At 56.6% G+C, this 14,929-nt stretch overlaps 1 protein-coding gene across 4 annotated transcripts in view; it reads left to right on the top strand.

The window, feature by feature from the left end:
• STX1A (syntaxin 1A) overlaps positions 1–14,768 on the top strand; it is a 17,330-nt gene extending 2,562 nt beyond the window's left edge. The window contains exons 2-10 of one of the 4 annotated variants that reach the window (XR_014794837.1): positions 6,169–6,246; positions 6,595–6,694; positions 9,284–9,358; positions 10,083–10,156; positions 10,255–10,363; positions 10,480–10,553; positions 11,352–11,489; positions 12,885–13,077; positions 13,382–14,768. Coding sequence is in view for 3 of the 4 variants with exons in the window: in XM_084881628.1 (XP_084737754.1) it covers positions 6,169–6,246; positions 6,595–6,694; positions 9,284–9,358; positions 10,083–10,156; positions 10,255–10,363; positions 10,480–10,553; positions 11,352–11,489; positions 13,013–13,219 (855 nt within the window). In the remaining variant the exon portion in view is untranslated. Of the gene's footprint in view, positions 1–6,168; positions 6,247–6,594; positions 6,695–9,283; positions 9,359–10,082; positions 10,157–10,254; positions 10,364–10,479; positions 10,554–11,351; positions 11,490–12,884 lie in introns of all 4 variants that reach the window. The other 3 variants (XM_084881626.1, XM_084881628.1, XM_084881627.1) reach the window with 3 other exon arrangements.
• The last annotated feature ends 161 nt before the right edge of the window (positions 14,769–14,929 follow it).

Below are 14,929 nucleotides of genomic sequence, written 5' to 3'. Positions count from 1 at the left end.
CTCCAGCCTTCTCCGGCCTCCTCCTCTCATACGGAAAGTGACGGGATCTTCAGGGTCAACACTGTAGGCAGCCCTCAGAGATCAGAAGGGCAACCGGAGGCTTCAAAGGGACAAACACAAGCCCAGAGTCCTACAACCTGAGAGACTTTTTAAAAAAATATAGATTTTATTGATTTTTTTTTCTTTTACAGAGAGGAAGGGAGAGGGTAGAGAGCTAGAAACATCAATGAGAGAGAGAAACATCCATCAGCTGCCTCCTGCACACGCCCCACTGGGGTTGTGCCTGCAACCAAGGTACATTCCCCCCACCGGAATCAAACCTGGGACCCCTCAGTCTGCAGTCCGACGCTCTATCCACTGAGCCAAACCTGCCAGGGCCCCGGGAGACTTCTGAGGCAAGGTGTCTCAGGCAGCCCTGCCTGGCATGCAGCTGCCTCCGCTCCCCAATTCGGAAGTCTCCCTGGCTTCCTCTCCGAGAACTTCTTGGAGCGGATCCATCCCTCCCTGGACCCAAACACTGTTTATCTGCATGCTGGGCGGTGTGGGGCACAAGGGACCTGCTGCCGGAGCCAGAGAACAGGGAGGAGGGGGAGCTGGGGCTGCCAGACCTGGGAAGAAACCTGCATGGAAGATTGGGACTTGGGATGACTCAGGAGGAGGAGTTTGATTTGAATGGGGGGGTGGGGGGAAAGGTGGTCCAAAAGGAGGGACCAGACAGAGTGAGGACACGCAGAGAGAGAATGGTGGGTGGTCATGACACCTGGACTAGAGTGGGCCCAGCCCACTGGAGCTGCTGGGGAAGCCCTGGATGGGAAGCCCAGTGTCCCCCTTGGCCCACCAGTTTCCCTCTTCTCTCTCACTGGTGGGAAGGGACTGGGGGTCCTAGAGCAACAACAGGCCGGTTTGTACAGGCCCAGGGGAGCATCTCCCTCCTCTCTCCTCTTACCTCCTTCAGGTTTCCCAAAAGAAGCAATGTATTTGAGCACATTTTCATCTGGGATGCAGCTGAGATGTTCTTTGGGGACTATCTAGTCCAACCTCATAGCTTACAAATTGGAAAACAGGTCCAGAAAGGGCCAGGGATTTACCCAAGGTCACACCGTATCTAAGGGCAGAGCCCAGCCCTGGTCCATGGCCTGAAACTGCCTGAGCTCCCCTAAGGCCCTGTTAAGAGAAGGGATCTGATGGAGGAGGGATTACACAGGACGGGGAGAGGCCGAGGGATCGGCCTGGAGAGCCCTCTTTCCTGGAGACTCAGCGTGGCCTCTCACACAGGGGACAGGCTCTGGACCTCTCTCCTGTAGTGATCCTGACTTTGATTAGTCATTAAAAGGAAGAAGGGGAAAAAATAGCCGTGAGGCAGACAACAGCAACTCCTACTCAGTAGGAATGAATCAACCCTGCCGGCTGGCCTGCCGCCATCCCTGGGGACTGGCCCGCAGGCGCAGGCGCCTCTTGGAGGAATCAAAGGCTTGTTTCCTGGAATCCTGGAGCCTCTGCCAGGTGAGACCACCAGGGCGGCCTGGCCTCCACCAGGGGAAGCTTAGGGTGTCCTGCCAGGGGCTCCAGCGGTGCCTTCTCATGCTGTGATGGGGCAGTCCCCCCTCCCACCCGACAGGTATTTATTCCTGGAGGTGGTGAGGCTGGAGCTGAGACAGCCCTCCTGTCAGAAAGGAGTAAGACCAGACCAACAGTGAGTTCTTAATCCTGAGTGGCCTCCCCAGCCCCAGCCCCAAAAATTCTGATCTGAACTCTCTGGGGTAGGACCCTGAAAGTTTTTTTTTGTTTTTTTTTGTTTTTTTCAAATCCTGCCAAGGGATGCTGGTGCTGGACCAGGGTTGAGAACCATTGAAAGATGAACAGAAAGCACCAGGACAGATCGAACGTTAGTGGGATGTGAGAGGAGGAGGAAGTGTAGATGTTTCCCAGGTTCTGACTTGAGGAGCCTTTGGGGACAGGGGTTCTAAGCAGGGAGTTTCCGAGGAGGAGGTTCGGAGAAAGAGGCGGAGCCTAGTGTTGGGCAGGTGGATTGATGGATTGATGGATTGATCTTGGTGGATTGATCTCGAGGTCGTTTGGACCTTCAGGCTTGTAATTGCCCCCTGGCTCCAGCTGCCAGTTCTATGCCGAAGCCTCCCAAGTCCCCCGTTCCAACCCAGTCCTCTTCAGAGCTGTGACTGCCACTCGGAGGGTGGGCGGATTCCCAAGGGAAGTTGAGGCCCTAATTCCCATTCAACAAATATCGAGATACCCACTTTACGTTTGTGTATGGTATTCCCTCTGGTCAGCCCAGGGCACTAGGAAGAGGGCGTGCCAGCCTAGTTCCCAGTTCCTTTTGGTCAGGAGTATGTGTCTGTATTGGGGCAGGGAGGTAGGGGTGCTGGCATCCTACATCCTTGTCCTTTATTCAGTGTCCAGTGAGGACCGATTAGGGGTCTGCATTAATCTGGAGACATTTCTAAGAAAGGTGCTACAGGGCTCTGGCCCAGATGTGGATGAGGTTGCAGGGGTCAACAGACTCACAAACCACATGGATCGGAACAAATGAATAAATGAAATAAAAAAGTTCCTTTACTTGAGGCCTTCCTTGGCAGGAAGTGCTATCGGATCGCGTATGTGATCTATGGCTGCATTAACAGAGGTAGACTATGTAGAAAGAGGGAGGGGATGGGCTAATACTTGGACACTGCTCAGACCACAATCAGCAACAGGTTCAGTTTGCATCCTGCACTACAGGGGAAGACAGAGGTCAGACTGAACAAGCCAGGGGCAGGAGCTACAATTTAGGGCCCCTGAGAAAGATCTGAAGGGGAGGGAATGGTGAACTTGAGGGGGGAAAAACCCAAGTAGAAAATGGATGCTGCTTCCGATTTCTGGCAGAGTCAGCTGAGGGAGAGGGCACCAAAAAGTGGCCTGGGTCCAAAACCAGGAAAGGAAGGACTTCTTAACAATTGGGGCTGCCCACGATGGGCAGAGCTGCCTGGGGAAGCTAATGCGCTCACCGTCACAGGAAGGGTGCAAGCTGAGGCTGGAAGCTGGGCTACAGTGACTTTTCAGATCCCTTAGGGCCTGATAGTCTGTGGCTCTGGCTCCAGTAGGAATGTGAATAGGGTATGGGGAGCCAGAGGAGCAAGATACTGTTCCAAGGGAGCTGGGAAGGCTTCTGGAAGGAGGTGGCATCTAAGGATGAGAACGTCAGGGTCATGGAATCAGCATTCCAGGCAGAGGGAACTGCATGGGAAAGCAGGGAGGACATAGGGTGGATTGTAGAGGTAGGGAGCTTGTTATAGGTGGGGTGTGCTGGGGTCAGATTTCAGGCTGGGGCAGCGAGGTAAAGAGGAGGGTGAAAAGTCCTAAGGAAGTAGGACTTAGGAAGGAAGAGGCCCTGCGGGAACCCCTTTCACGTCCCAAGTGGTTCAGGGTCTGGTTCTGGAGGAGACCGCACACAAATGAAAGAGACTAGAAAAGTATTAATTGGGTGATATTTGGGGCCAGGCGGGAGCCCACCTCTATGGGGAGGACTATACCTTTTTTTTCCTTTTTCTTTTTTTAATATATTTTATTGATTTTTTACAGAGAGGAAGAGAGAGGGACAGAGAGTTAGAAACATCGATGAGAGAGAGAATCATCGATCAGCTGCCTCTTGCACGCCCCCCCCCCCACACACACACACTGTGGATGTGCCCACAACCAAGGTACACGCCCTTGACCGGAATCAAACCTGGGACCTTTCATTCCGCAGGCTGACGCTCTATCCACTGAGCCAAACCCGTTTCGGCAGGACTACACCTTTTTATTAAGGTTTGGGATCTACCCATAGAGGCAGGCAATTCCAATAATAGCTAATCAGCAAGGGTTTACATAAGATTGACAAGTGGAAGTTGCTTCAGCTACCACTGTCTCAACTAGATAGTGAGTGTGTGGCTCTGACCTTTCAGGGCTTCTCAGGCTAACCAGCCTTCGTGTTCCTTGTCCACACCTCTCTGCTAGTGGGGGCAATGGCCGGTTTCCGACAGGTCCCCTTAGACATCCCCTTTAAGTTTTGTTGGAGCCCCAGTTGGTTTGACCAAAGCTGCAAGGTCAGGCTTTAAACCCTCCAGTTTGTCTTTGGGTTCCATCTGAATGCCCCAACCTGGTGCCCCAGTCAGACTCCAGCCCAGGGTGTGCCATGCCCCAGCCCTGCCCTCATAGATGGAGAGCCTAGAGGAGGGCCCTCCTGCCAACCTTCTTTTGTTGGAGAAACTACCCAAGTCCAGCCTTCAGTCTGGGGCTGGCTGTGGAGGGAGCAGGTCAGCCTGGCTGGACATCTGAAGAAGACGTGAGACTGGACAGGGGCACGAGACCAATTCCTAGGGGTCTCGGGCAATGACTCATCTCTAGGGACTCAGGTGCCCTTGTCTTTAGCTCTAGCTGGTCACTGCGCTTCCTGGGAAGGGAGCTGGAAAATTCTCCTTCTGCCTCTTTGAGTCCACCCTGTCCTTCTTTGGGCACCAGAAGAACAGAGAGGGCAGGGTGCTGAATGGCTGGAGCTCCTAGGGTCACTTGCCAACCTGGCCAGCTGCCCAGGAAGGGGAACTGGGCTCTTCCAGGCTGCGCTCTGCCTCAGTTTTCCTAGGGGTGGAGGGCCTGAACGTGTGGAAACGGCTCCTCGATTCCCTGTGTCTCTGGGTGGGCTTGGTGGGGGAAGGGGAGCCACCTGGTAGCAGCTGCAGGCACTTGTGTGAGCCAGGATTTATTTTAGCTGCTGGGGGAGGAGGTGTGATCTCTTGATGAGAGGGGCCCCTCCAAGCTGTCTTCATACATCTCCTCGCCAAGCCCCATTTTGGCGGGTAGTGGGACCCCGAGCGCTCCAAGGGCACAGCCCTTCACAACATGCTGCACCTCCCCACCCTTCCTCAGCCCTCCCTCCCTGCAGGCGGGGGTCTCTGTCCCCATTTTGTGGAGAAGAGATAGACCCGCAGCGTAAGTCCCTCCGTTTCCCTATCCCTTGACCTCTGCCTGCCTCTACCCTGGGCCCTGACGTAAGAGCGTGGAGGTGAGGGCCAGTGCCTAGCCAGCCTGTGCCTCCTCCCCTTGGGGCACTGAGAAATGAAGAGGCGTGACAGAGTCTGAGAACCCCAGTCCGAAGGGCGACAGTCCTGCCCTGGGTATCCTGGCTTTGGCTGTGGAGAGGGGCCTGACCGTGGCCGAGTCAAGGTATGGGGTGGCCAGTAATGAGCAATGGCCAGAATGCTGGGAAGTCACAGGTATAATTGTCCCCACCCCGTGATGAGAGTGGCTTTTGTACACCTGCTCCTAAGGCGAGCCCCAGCCAAGTAACATGACTGGCCTCTTATACCTGTTGGACCCAGCTCTGGTCAAGGTCCCATGTCAAGACTGACCAGGAGAGAGAGGATCCTGAGAGAACCGAGTGGGTAAAGCAGCATGGCAGGGCCCCGGACAAAGGAGTCTCTCTCAGGCATGGCTGGAGTGCTGTGGGGATGGCCTCGTGTGTGTCTGAACCATCCAGCTTTTTGGGAGGGAGGCGCTGACACGCCCAGCCTGGAGCAGCCCAGGCCTCCCCTTCCAGAGCCCTGGGGGAAAGAGAGCGTGGAAACGCCTCGCCAGGAGAGTGGACAACGCTGGCTTCCAGGCGGCCTGTCTCAGGCCAGGAGGTGTTTTAGCTGCTGGGGGAAGCGGGGTGATCTCTGGATGAGAGGGGCCCCTCCAAGCTGTCTCCATAAATCTCCTCGCCAAGCCCCACTTGAGGCCAGTTGGGGCCCCGTGGCCTGGAGACCAATCCCTGAGGTTTTCTTGCCCAGCCAATGGCAGGGCCTCCCGAGCAGCACCCTGGAGTGAGGGAGGCTCTGGGAGGACCGCTGTCCTGTGGGGAGGGGGCAGGCCGCTGGGCAGGAGGAGTCCCTGGCTGGAGAAGGAGGCGTGGCCCTGTTACCAGCTTGACAGGCAAGGCCCCTCTCCTTATGCTGGGTGACCAGGGATCTTTCAGCTCTCCCCGGGCTGGGAGCTGAGGGCACAGCCAGGGCTCATCCTTGCCAAGATGGCAGTGGGGCATGGCTGGGCCCTGGACCTACAGCCTGCAAGCCTGCTGTACGTGGATGTCAGGCATTTTGGGCCCCTGGTCCAGTGGTCTCACTACAGGTATGCTCATGTGTCTCCACCCCCGTGCAGGCCAAGGACAGCGATGATGACGATGATGTCACTGTCACCGTGGACCGAGACCGCTTCATGGATGAGTTCTTCGAACAGGTGGGAGCCAGCACACCAGTCTCTCCCCATACGCTGGCAGGCCTTGGGTGACCACATCTCAGCTCGGAGCCAGACCTTGCACTTACACACCTGATCCTGGCTCAGCGGCCCTTGGCACCAATTAATGAACCTATTTTGAGAGTGAATAGACTGTAGCTCAGAGGGGAGCAAAGTTTAGGATTGGACCACTCCTCCTCACCCCAGTCTAGAAGGAACTTGGAGCAGCTATCCCCATTACCACTGGAAGCCTGGCCCTGAGCCTGCCTTCTGGCCCCGCTCTGGACAAGCCATAGGCCCGAGAGGCCCCGTCTGTGCATTTTCTCCTGATCCCCTGGCTTTGGTCTGCAGGTAGAGGAGATCCGAGGCTTCATTGACAAGATCTCCGAGAACGTGGAGGAGGTGAAGCGGAAGCACAGTGCCATCCTGGCCTCCCCCAACCCCGATGAGAGTGAGTGTGTAGGTGTGAGGGCTGGGTTGTAGGCCCCATCGGGCTCTCCAGAAAGGCGCTGCTGCCTGGCCAGGTTTGGGAGGGTTCGTGAGAACCTCAGGAAACCACTGTCCCAGGCCCAGGATGGAGGGAGGCGGGGGTCAGTGCCTAGTTCCATACGCTGGACCCAGGTCTCCCACAAAGACTTGTGTGGTGGGAGGGGTGGCCCTCCAGAGACCTGGGCGGGTCAGTCAGCCAGCCTGCCCTCCCTAAGGCCCTGGGCTGGCTGCAGCCCTGGGATTCTGGGAGGAAGGCAAGGAGGGGGAGCTTACGCTCATGAATAGGAGGCCTCTCAGCCCCGCCCCTCCCTTTTCCTTGCCTCCCTGGGGAGCAGATGGCAGCTCTGAAGCAGCAACACTGTAGGAGGGCAAGCTGGCCAAGCAGGCAGAGCTTCCGGAAAGAGCTGGCAGCCTTGACATCTGGCCCTTGGTACCCTGGAGCCAGGCATTCTCAGGACTCCAGGAAGTCACCTCTGTCCCTCTGCACAGGGAGCCTGCGTGTGTCTGCATTCTGCCCTGTGCCCAGACAGGTCTCCCTGACCCAGCTGTCACAGTCTCTGTTGAGGTGTTGATTACGACACTATTATGTGCCAGGCTGACAACATGCAGGCTGGAGATCCCCTTCCCTCAGCCCCAGGGGCAGTGACGGGCCAGGGCTCACAGCCTGCTACCCTGCAAGGCACTTGGGCTTGCTTTCAGTTTCATCTCCAGCACTGCCTCCCTGTTCGTGGCCCCTCACCGCCAGGCCCACAGACACCCTCAATTACCCAGGAACAAAAATCTCTTCATGGCCCCAAAGCGTGCTTGAACCCAAGACCATGCCACTTCAACCAAACACAGTGCCAAGCTCTTGGGAAGAAAAATGAGTGAACTGGGAACCTGGGTGACTGTCCCAAAAAGGGGCACAAAGGAGAGGAGAACCACCCAAAACAGGGCCTATCTCCAGTGCAGCCCCTTCTCCCCAGAGGCTGGTCTGGGACAGCAGCATGCGACATGGTTTGTCTATGTCCCCGGGTGTCTGTGGGTCAGTAGGTGTCAATGGTGGGTCACGGCGGGTGAGAAGGGGCTGATTATGGGGCAGGAACTGTAAACAGCTGGAGACTTGGCCTCTCACCTGCTGGAAGGTGGGGTGCCCAGTGGGGTGATGAGCTGCCTAGCTCCTTCCCGGCCTCCCTCGTGCTCTTCGGCATTTCTCCCCATGTCGGTCGGTCGGCAGCGACCAGTTCAGAATTGTCACCTGTGAGCTGAGCATCAGGAGGTCGCTGACGTGGGCTGAGTAAAGGGAAGGGTTCTAAGGCAAAGGCGAGGAGAGTTGAGGAGGAGTCACGAGAAAAGGTAGTGGTGAGTTGGGGGGGCACTTTCCCGGGCTTAGGCTGGCTCTGCTCCTCTGGGAGCTGCTGTCTGGACTGGGCTATTTTGGGTCTGAGCTAAAAAGGCTGAGACGCTAGAGCAGCTGGTAACCAAGTTTTCCTTTGTTCGAGGGAGAGACTCCCTCCTCCGCTCCTTAAGCCCCCGACTCCACCTCACTCCTGTTCCACTCGGGAGTGGCCTCACCGACCCTCCACTGTGAACGCCCCTCCCCACCCCTGTAGAAGAAGCCCCAGCCCTGGAGGCAAGCAGAGGGTGGATGGAAAAGGTTGCAGCCAGGAGCTCAGTTATGGTTTCTCTGGGACTAGAGGCTGCCCTGAGGCTGGGGTGCTGTCAGGACCCATTGTTCCACCCAGCAGCCAACTTGGTCCCCTTTTGCCAACCAATACCTCGCAGGGAATGAGGCAAGTTGGGCACCCTCATGGCTCCTACCAGCTTTAGGGGGATGATTCCATTTGGAACAAGGGCCAGAAACACCAGCTACCGACCTTCTTCAACTTCACCCTCTCATAGGCCCTGCTGCCTGCCACCTCCGGAGCCAACCATGCTCCTGGGGGCCCACCTTTTTGAAGCTCCACCCCACCCAGGCCAGGTGCCTTCTGCCCCTATCCGCCCCCTGGGCACTCAGCAGTTGGCCTCCACTGAGCTCGGCACCCGGGGAGAGGGGCTTTGTGAATAGAACAAGGTTTGCCCCGCTCAGGGTGCTTGATGTAGGGGCCGGCTTCTGCCTCCCTGGTCCCTGGCCCTGTCAGCCCTCCGGCTGGATGCTTGCCCCCTAGCCACCAGGTAATGCTAGGTGAGTTAACCCCACCCCCTCACCCCCAGCTTCGACTCAAGCAAGTATCAAGTAAAGGCTCCCCAGTGCCAACTCCAGCACCACCAGCTGCTCCACGATTATTTCTGCCTTAAGTTTAGACCCATCTGTTATCTGCAGGGGGTGGGGGAGCCAGTGAGAGAAGAGGGGAGGCTCCTTGGAAAGCAGCATGAGAGGGGGTGAGGCTGCAGCTGGTATGGCCCCGGCCCAAGACTGGAGGGTGGGGCAGGCAGAACCTTACTCAAGGAGGAAGGAAGACCCCGGTCTGTCCAGAGCCCCCCTCCATGGGCCCCTTGTGAAGGAGGCTGGGCCTGGACATTGGCATGGGGGAACCCAGGGTGTCTACCCCCACCCCTTCTGCCTCCCCAGAGACGAAGGAGGAGCTGGAGGAACTCATGTCCGACATAAAGAAGACGGCAAACAAAGTGCGCTCCAAGTTGAAGAGTGAGTCTGGGCTCCAGCCTTGTCTAAGGTGGGGGGCATTCCAAGCCTGCTTCCTCCACGCAGCCCATGGGGTTCCATCAACCGTGAGGGGGCACATTGGGTCTTGCTTTCCTTTATGAGGCTACTATCCTGTGCTACTCACTCCACAGCTGTCTTGTTGGCCTGAGTGTGCCAGGCTCTGGGCTGGCCCTTGGCTTCGTCCAGGAAGTGCTCCACTCTGGGCCTTGTCCCCCGCTTCACCCAAAGAGGAGTAGAGGAGTAGCTCGCACTGCCTAGTTCCACACAGAGCCTCCATGTGGTTGTGTGAGCATAGAAGTGCAGGCCTGGAATACACAGACCTCGGGCTGTGTACCCTGCAGGTGGCGACCACCTGACCCTTTCCACTCGGGACATGGCCCCATGTTGGGTGTACAGCCTTCCTGGGCAGGAGAGAGACAGCATGGGCCTGCGCACTGGGCCTGACACATAGTAGGTGCTCACACCGAGAGGAGTGTGAGTGCCTGTGTGCATTCACCTACTCATGCATCATGCCTAGAAGGTCCTGGCTGGCTCCTCCTCCATCAATGCCTGGCCCTCTTTTTCCTCTGGTTCCCATGTGCTCCCATTTACAGGCCACACAAGTCTGCTTTCAGGGGAGTTCCTAAGCCAGATCCTCAAGTGTGCAGGTTGGGGGGTCAGTGGTGAATGGGGCAGATTATGGCTCAGCAGCCATCTGTTCCTCCAGGCATCGAGCAGAGCATCGAGCAGGAGGAAGGCCTGAACCGGTCCTCCGCTGACCTGAGGATCCGGAAGACACAGGTGGGGGCTGGACCTCTTGAGTGGGCAGCTGGCCTCTGAGACTCTTGGGCCACACGGGGCTTGGGCCTGACACCTGTACCCCTGTCTTGGACCCCTAGCACTCCACGTTGTCCCGGAAGTTTGTGGAAGTCATGTCTGAGTACAATGCGACGCAGTGTGACTACAGGGAGCGCTGCAAAGGCCGGATACAGAGGCAGCTGGAGATCAGTAAGCTCAAGGGGTGGGGTCAGGGCTGAGGAGTGGGGCCAAAGCTGAGGTGCAGAGCAAGGCTGCTGCTGAGCTCCCTGGGTTGGGCTGCCACTCATTGTGACCCCTGCTTGCAGCTGGCCGTACCACGACCAGTGACGAACTAGAGGACATGCTGGAGAGTGGGAATCCGGCCATCTTTGCCTCCGGGGTAAGTGTGGACTCCACCCTTCCCACAGGGACTCCTCCTTACCAGGACCCCTCCCACCAGGACCCTGGAGTGCCTGGTATGGGCGGTATTTGGATGTGGCCACTTGGTAAGACAGTTTTTAGAGAAGGACAAGCCCCAGGGAGGGCGAGACAGGTCGAGGTCATATAAACGTTAGTGGCAAAGGTCTGGTTCCTCTCAGTTGGACCCACTTCCTTGCTGCCCTGCCCATTTCACACCAGCTTGGGCCTCCTTCCACCAGCCTCAGGACCTTTTTTCCCTCTCGGAGGGCATGATGCCCACAGCCATCTCTTAAGTTCAGGTGAAGCTCGGTTCTCTGCTGAGCAGAGGACTTCCTGAAGAAACTAGTTACAAGTGAGGAGTTTCGGAGTGTGGGTGTTAGGAGTAAGTGGGGGACAGCTACATTCAGTGAAGGAAGAAGAACAGGAGGAGGGGGGACAGGAGAAAGGCAGTTTAAGGTCTGGGTCCATGGGGCAGTCATCTTGGGCTCTATACACCATTGGTGATAAGAACTATCACTTAGCAGTTACTATGCACAAACATAGGTAGGGAGTATTAATAGCCCCATAGTACAAGTCAGAAATAGGGTCTCATAACAGCTAGTAAGAGCTGAGCAGAAAGTGGGGAGAGGGCTAAAGCCTCAGACCCTCCTTCTAGAACATTCTGCACAGGCCACTGCCCATTCTAGCTGCCTTTGTAGTTGGCTTCCTGCTGTCCTGGTCCCCATTCCCACCCCCTTCTGCAAGTTCCTGGGTCCCAGCTCATTATTCCCATCCCTAGATCATCATGGACTCCAGCATCTCGAAGCAGGCCCTGAGTGAGATTGAGACCCGGCACAGTGAGATCATTAAATTGGAGAACAGCATCCGTGAGCTGCACGACATGTTCATGGACATGGCCATGCTTGTGGAGAGCCAGGTGAGGGCCTGGGGCCCCACTGCCCTGCCCCCCAGCCCATGGCAGCACCCAGGTCTGCCCTAACCCCCACCCTTTCTGCCCAACACGCTGCCCTGCCTGGGAGGGACCGAATCTCCAGGTAACTAGCCACCTGCTATTGAAAATGCCTACAGGGCCTCCCTCACCTAACGGCCCCTCTCTGCATGGCTCTGCTTGGCCCTCCAGGATCTCAAGCCCTGCATGGCACTACCCACCTTTTCTTGTCTTATCCACCAGCTGTTTGTCTTGTAGGCACTGTGTATGGGCATTTTTCTAGGAGCTGGAGATACAGCAGTGACCAGGACAGCTGAGGGCCTTCTTTCTGGAGTTAATGTTTGTTGGATGAAGGGCAGCATAAGTAAATGACAACTGGAATATTCTCCAGTTGTGCCAAGTGCTCAGGAGATGTTAGAAGGCAGCATGGTGAGAGAGCAGTGGTTTTCAACCTTTTAAAGTGCCCAAGAATCACTTGGAGGGCTTGTTTTCTTGTTTCTGTTTCAAATCTCCATTCCCCGATGAGTAGGTCGGGGTAAGAGCCTGTGAATTTGCATTTCTAACAAGCTCAAGGGTGATGCAGATGCTACGAGTCCAAGGGTCACACTTGGAATACCATTTTGATAGGGAAGCCAGTTTGGAAGGCATGCCTAGAGAAGGCTTCTCTGAGGAGGTAGGTGTTGAGCTCTGGAGCATCCCAGAGGAAGAATGAAGTGCTGGCCCAGGCAGAGGGACCAGCAACGCCATGGTCCTGCCATATTTGAGGAGTGAAAGGAGGTCCATGCAGCTGGAGCACAGGGGCAGCTGGAGATGAGCGAGACGGGGGCCTTGGCAGATGAAGTCTCTTCTGGATTGGCAGGTCGGATGTATGGGAATGTGTGACCCGAGTCAGGAAGCAGGGAGGTCACGAGGATGCTGCTGCTGCCATCCCAGTGAGAGATTAGGGTGACTTGGATGCCTGTGGAAGCGATGGACTTGGAGAGCTTCAGTTGTCAGCATGCTGTTGCTGGGAATTTGGGGCAGTGCCAAGAGGAAGATGATAAGATGTGGCTGGGTGGGGTCAGGGGAGGGCCTTCAAGGTTGAAGACCAAATACAGAGCTGGACAAAACCGTCAGGCCCACTGATGGAAAGGGGGACTCACTGGTCACCTGTGATCTGTGGCCACAGTCAGGCCCACCTGCACCAGGCACTAAGGTTAGGGCCCCAGCTAAGTGTTCTTTGCATGTCCCCATGCCCTTGGCTGAGACTGCATGGCCAGTTCCCTCCCTAGGATGGCTACTCTGCAGAGAGAGGCCGGAGCTACCAGGGGTGCCTGGGCTGCAGGACACAGGTGAGAAGCGTACCCCATCCTCCTCACAGTTCTTCTCTCTCTCTAATCTCAGGGCACTTTCCAAAGTCCTGCCTGAAGCCCCCTTCTGTCCCTGAGGGCGGCTCTCTGGAGCTTGGGTGCCCCTGGCCCTGCAGGGGGAGATGATTGACAGGATCGAGTACAACGTGGAGCAGTCGGTGGACTACGTGGAGAGGGCCGTGTCTGACACCAAAAAGGCTGTCAAGTACCAGAGCAAGGCGCGCCGGGTCAGTAGCCCCAACTCTACCCAACCACATTTCCTGCATACCCATTAGTGACCACAGATCCTGCCTCACTCTGCCTCTGCCCCACCTCTCAGCTCTACTGTCACTTCACCCACTTCTCCCAGGTTCCAGTGCCTCATTTTAACCATCCTCAGGCCCATTCCAGGTCATCACCTTCCCTCCACATTAGCCCCCGATTCTCGAACTCTCAGTCCTCTCCCCCCATAGCCCCGACCCCCTAAAAGCTCGGCCCACTTCCTGCCTCTCCCATGCTCTGAGGCCTTTCCTTCCCGCTTCTCTGGTGCAGAAGAAGATCATGATCATCATCTGCTGTGTGGTCCTGGGCATCGTCATTGCCTCTATCTTTGGAGGTATCTTTGGATAGAAACTAGCCCCACCTGCCTCTCCACTCTGGATGGTCCACACTAAGGAAGCTCCTTGGCTGCTGACTCCCTTTGGCTCGGAGCCCCCCCTTCTTTGCCATGGGGCCCCTCCATCCCCACCCTGCCCTGAGCCGTCATGTGCATGATCTTTGTAACAGTGTGTCTATACAAGAGGCAGAGGGGAGCCAGGCTGGGAGACCACCAGCAGGGTGGGGATCGGGTCAGCAAGGGACAGACTCAGGCCTGGCCTGGCTGCCTCACCCTTCCAGGCAGAGCTGCCCAGGTAGCCATGTTCCCCCTTCCTCTGCCTTCAGTAATTCCACCCTTAGCCTGGGGCCTGCCCTCTCCCTGCATCAAGGCTCTCTGTACCCCAACCTTGCCTCCTGCTGATCCAACCATCTATCCTGTCCTCTCCAGCTGTCCCCCGTAAGCCCAGCCCCCTGAGGGGTGGGGATCAGCTGGCCACATGGTGCTGCTTTTCAGGTTAGGGGAGGGAGGGATGGCCCTGAGAGACAGCCCAGCTCTAAGCCTCTAACAGCCAGTCACTGCCAGGGAGGCTCAGGGTGTTGTGGCCAGGTAGCTTCTGGCTGTCAAGACCAGGTTCTCTCCCCTGCCTAGGGGCAGAGTCCAACAGGTCTTCGGCTGCCTCAACCTCCCCACATCCCCTAGAGCCCCAGGAGCAACCCCCCTGGGCTATGCCTGACCCCAGGTAGCATTCTGGAAGAGGCTGGCTGGTGCCTGGTCTCTAGCCACCCTTAGAGCCAGGGAAACAGATGAGACCTGTCAGGCCAAGCCCACAGCCTGGACCAGCCATTCTCCCCAGCAGGCCTTAGCCGGGTCCTCAAGCCATTGTGTGTTGCATGTTTGGGACTGTAGTCCCCACTCTTGTGCTCTGGGAAGTCAGATGTTACTTCAGGCCTGCAGTCATGTCCTGCCCTTGCTGTTCCCCACTGATGTGCCACATGAGTGTCAGGTGTCTTGGATGCAGTATTCAGCAGCCAGCCAGGGAGGGGTACCTCCCCCCCACCATCTCGGGGCTTCTCAAGTCAGAAACATGCCCTCACTTCAAGACCCCTTCTTCCTTGTTGACAGGCAAGGAGTGTGCATGCGAGTGCATGCAATAGGGGATGGGGCCATGTCCAAGCCCCACCTTTCCTCAGCTTTGCTCCTGTCCAGTGACTGTGACCACTGTCCGCGTGTTGCCTTCTTTAACGACTTCCCTCCCCTCCTTTACCCCTTCACCAAAGGTCTTGGTACAACCAGCTGCCTGTTTTGTGAAATTTTTATGTAGAATAAACATTTGTATCTGTACCGTGCCTCTGCTCTAGATTTCTTACTATTACAATGGCATGGCCTTAGGACTTAAAGATGAACATGTATAACAATATGGGGAAGGGGCTCAGAGGGCAAATGATCCCAGCCTCCTTCCTCAGGCCAATAGGTACTTTGCATACATTTCATCCTGTCCATCC

The sequence above is a fragment of the Pipistrellus hanaki genome, assembly GCF_964339955.1.
Source record: "Pipistrellus hanaki genome assembly, chromosome: 4".
In the NCBI taxonomy this organism is placed as follows: domain Eukaryota; kingdom Metazoa; phylum Chordata; class Mammalia; order Chiroptera; family Vespertilionidae; genus Pipistrellus; species Pipistrellus hanaki.
This window is presented reverse-complemented; position numbering and strand designations above follow the sequence as displayed.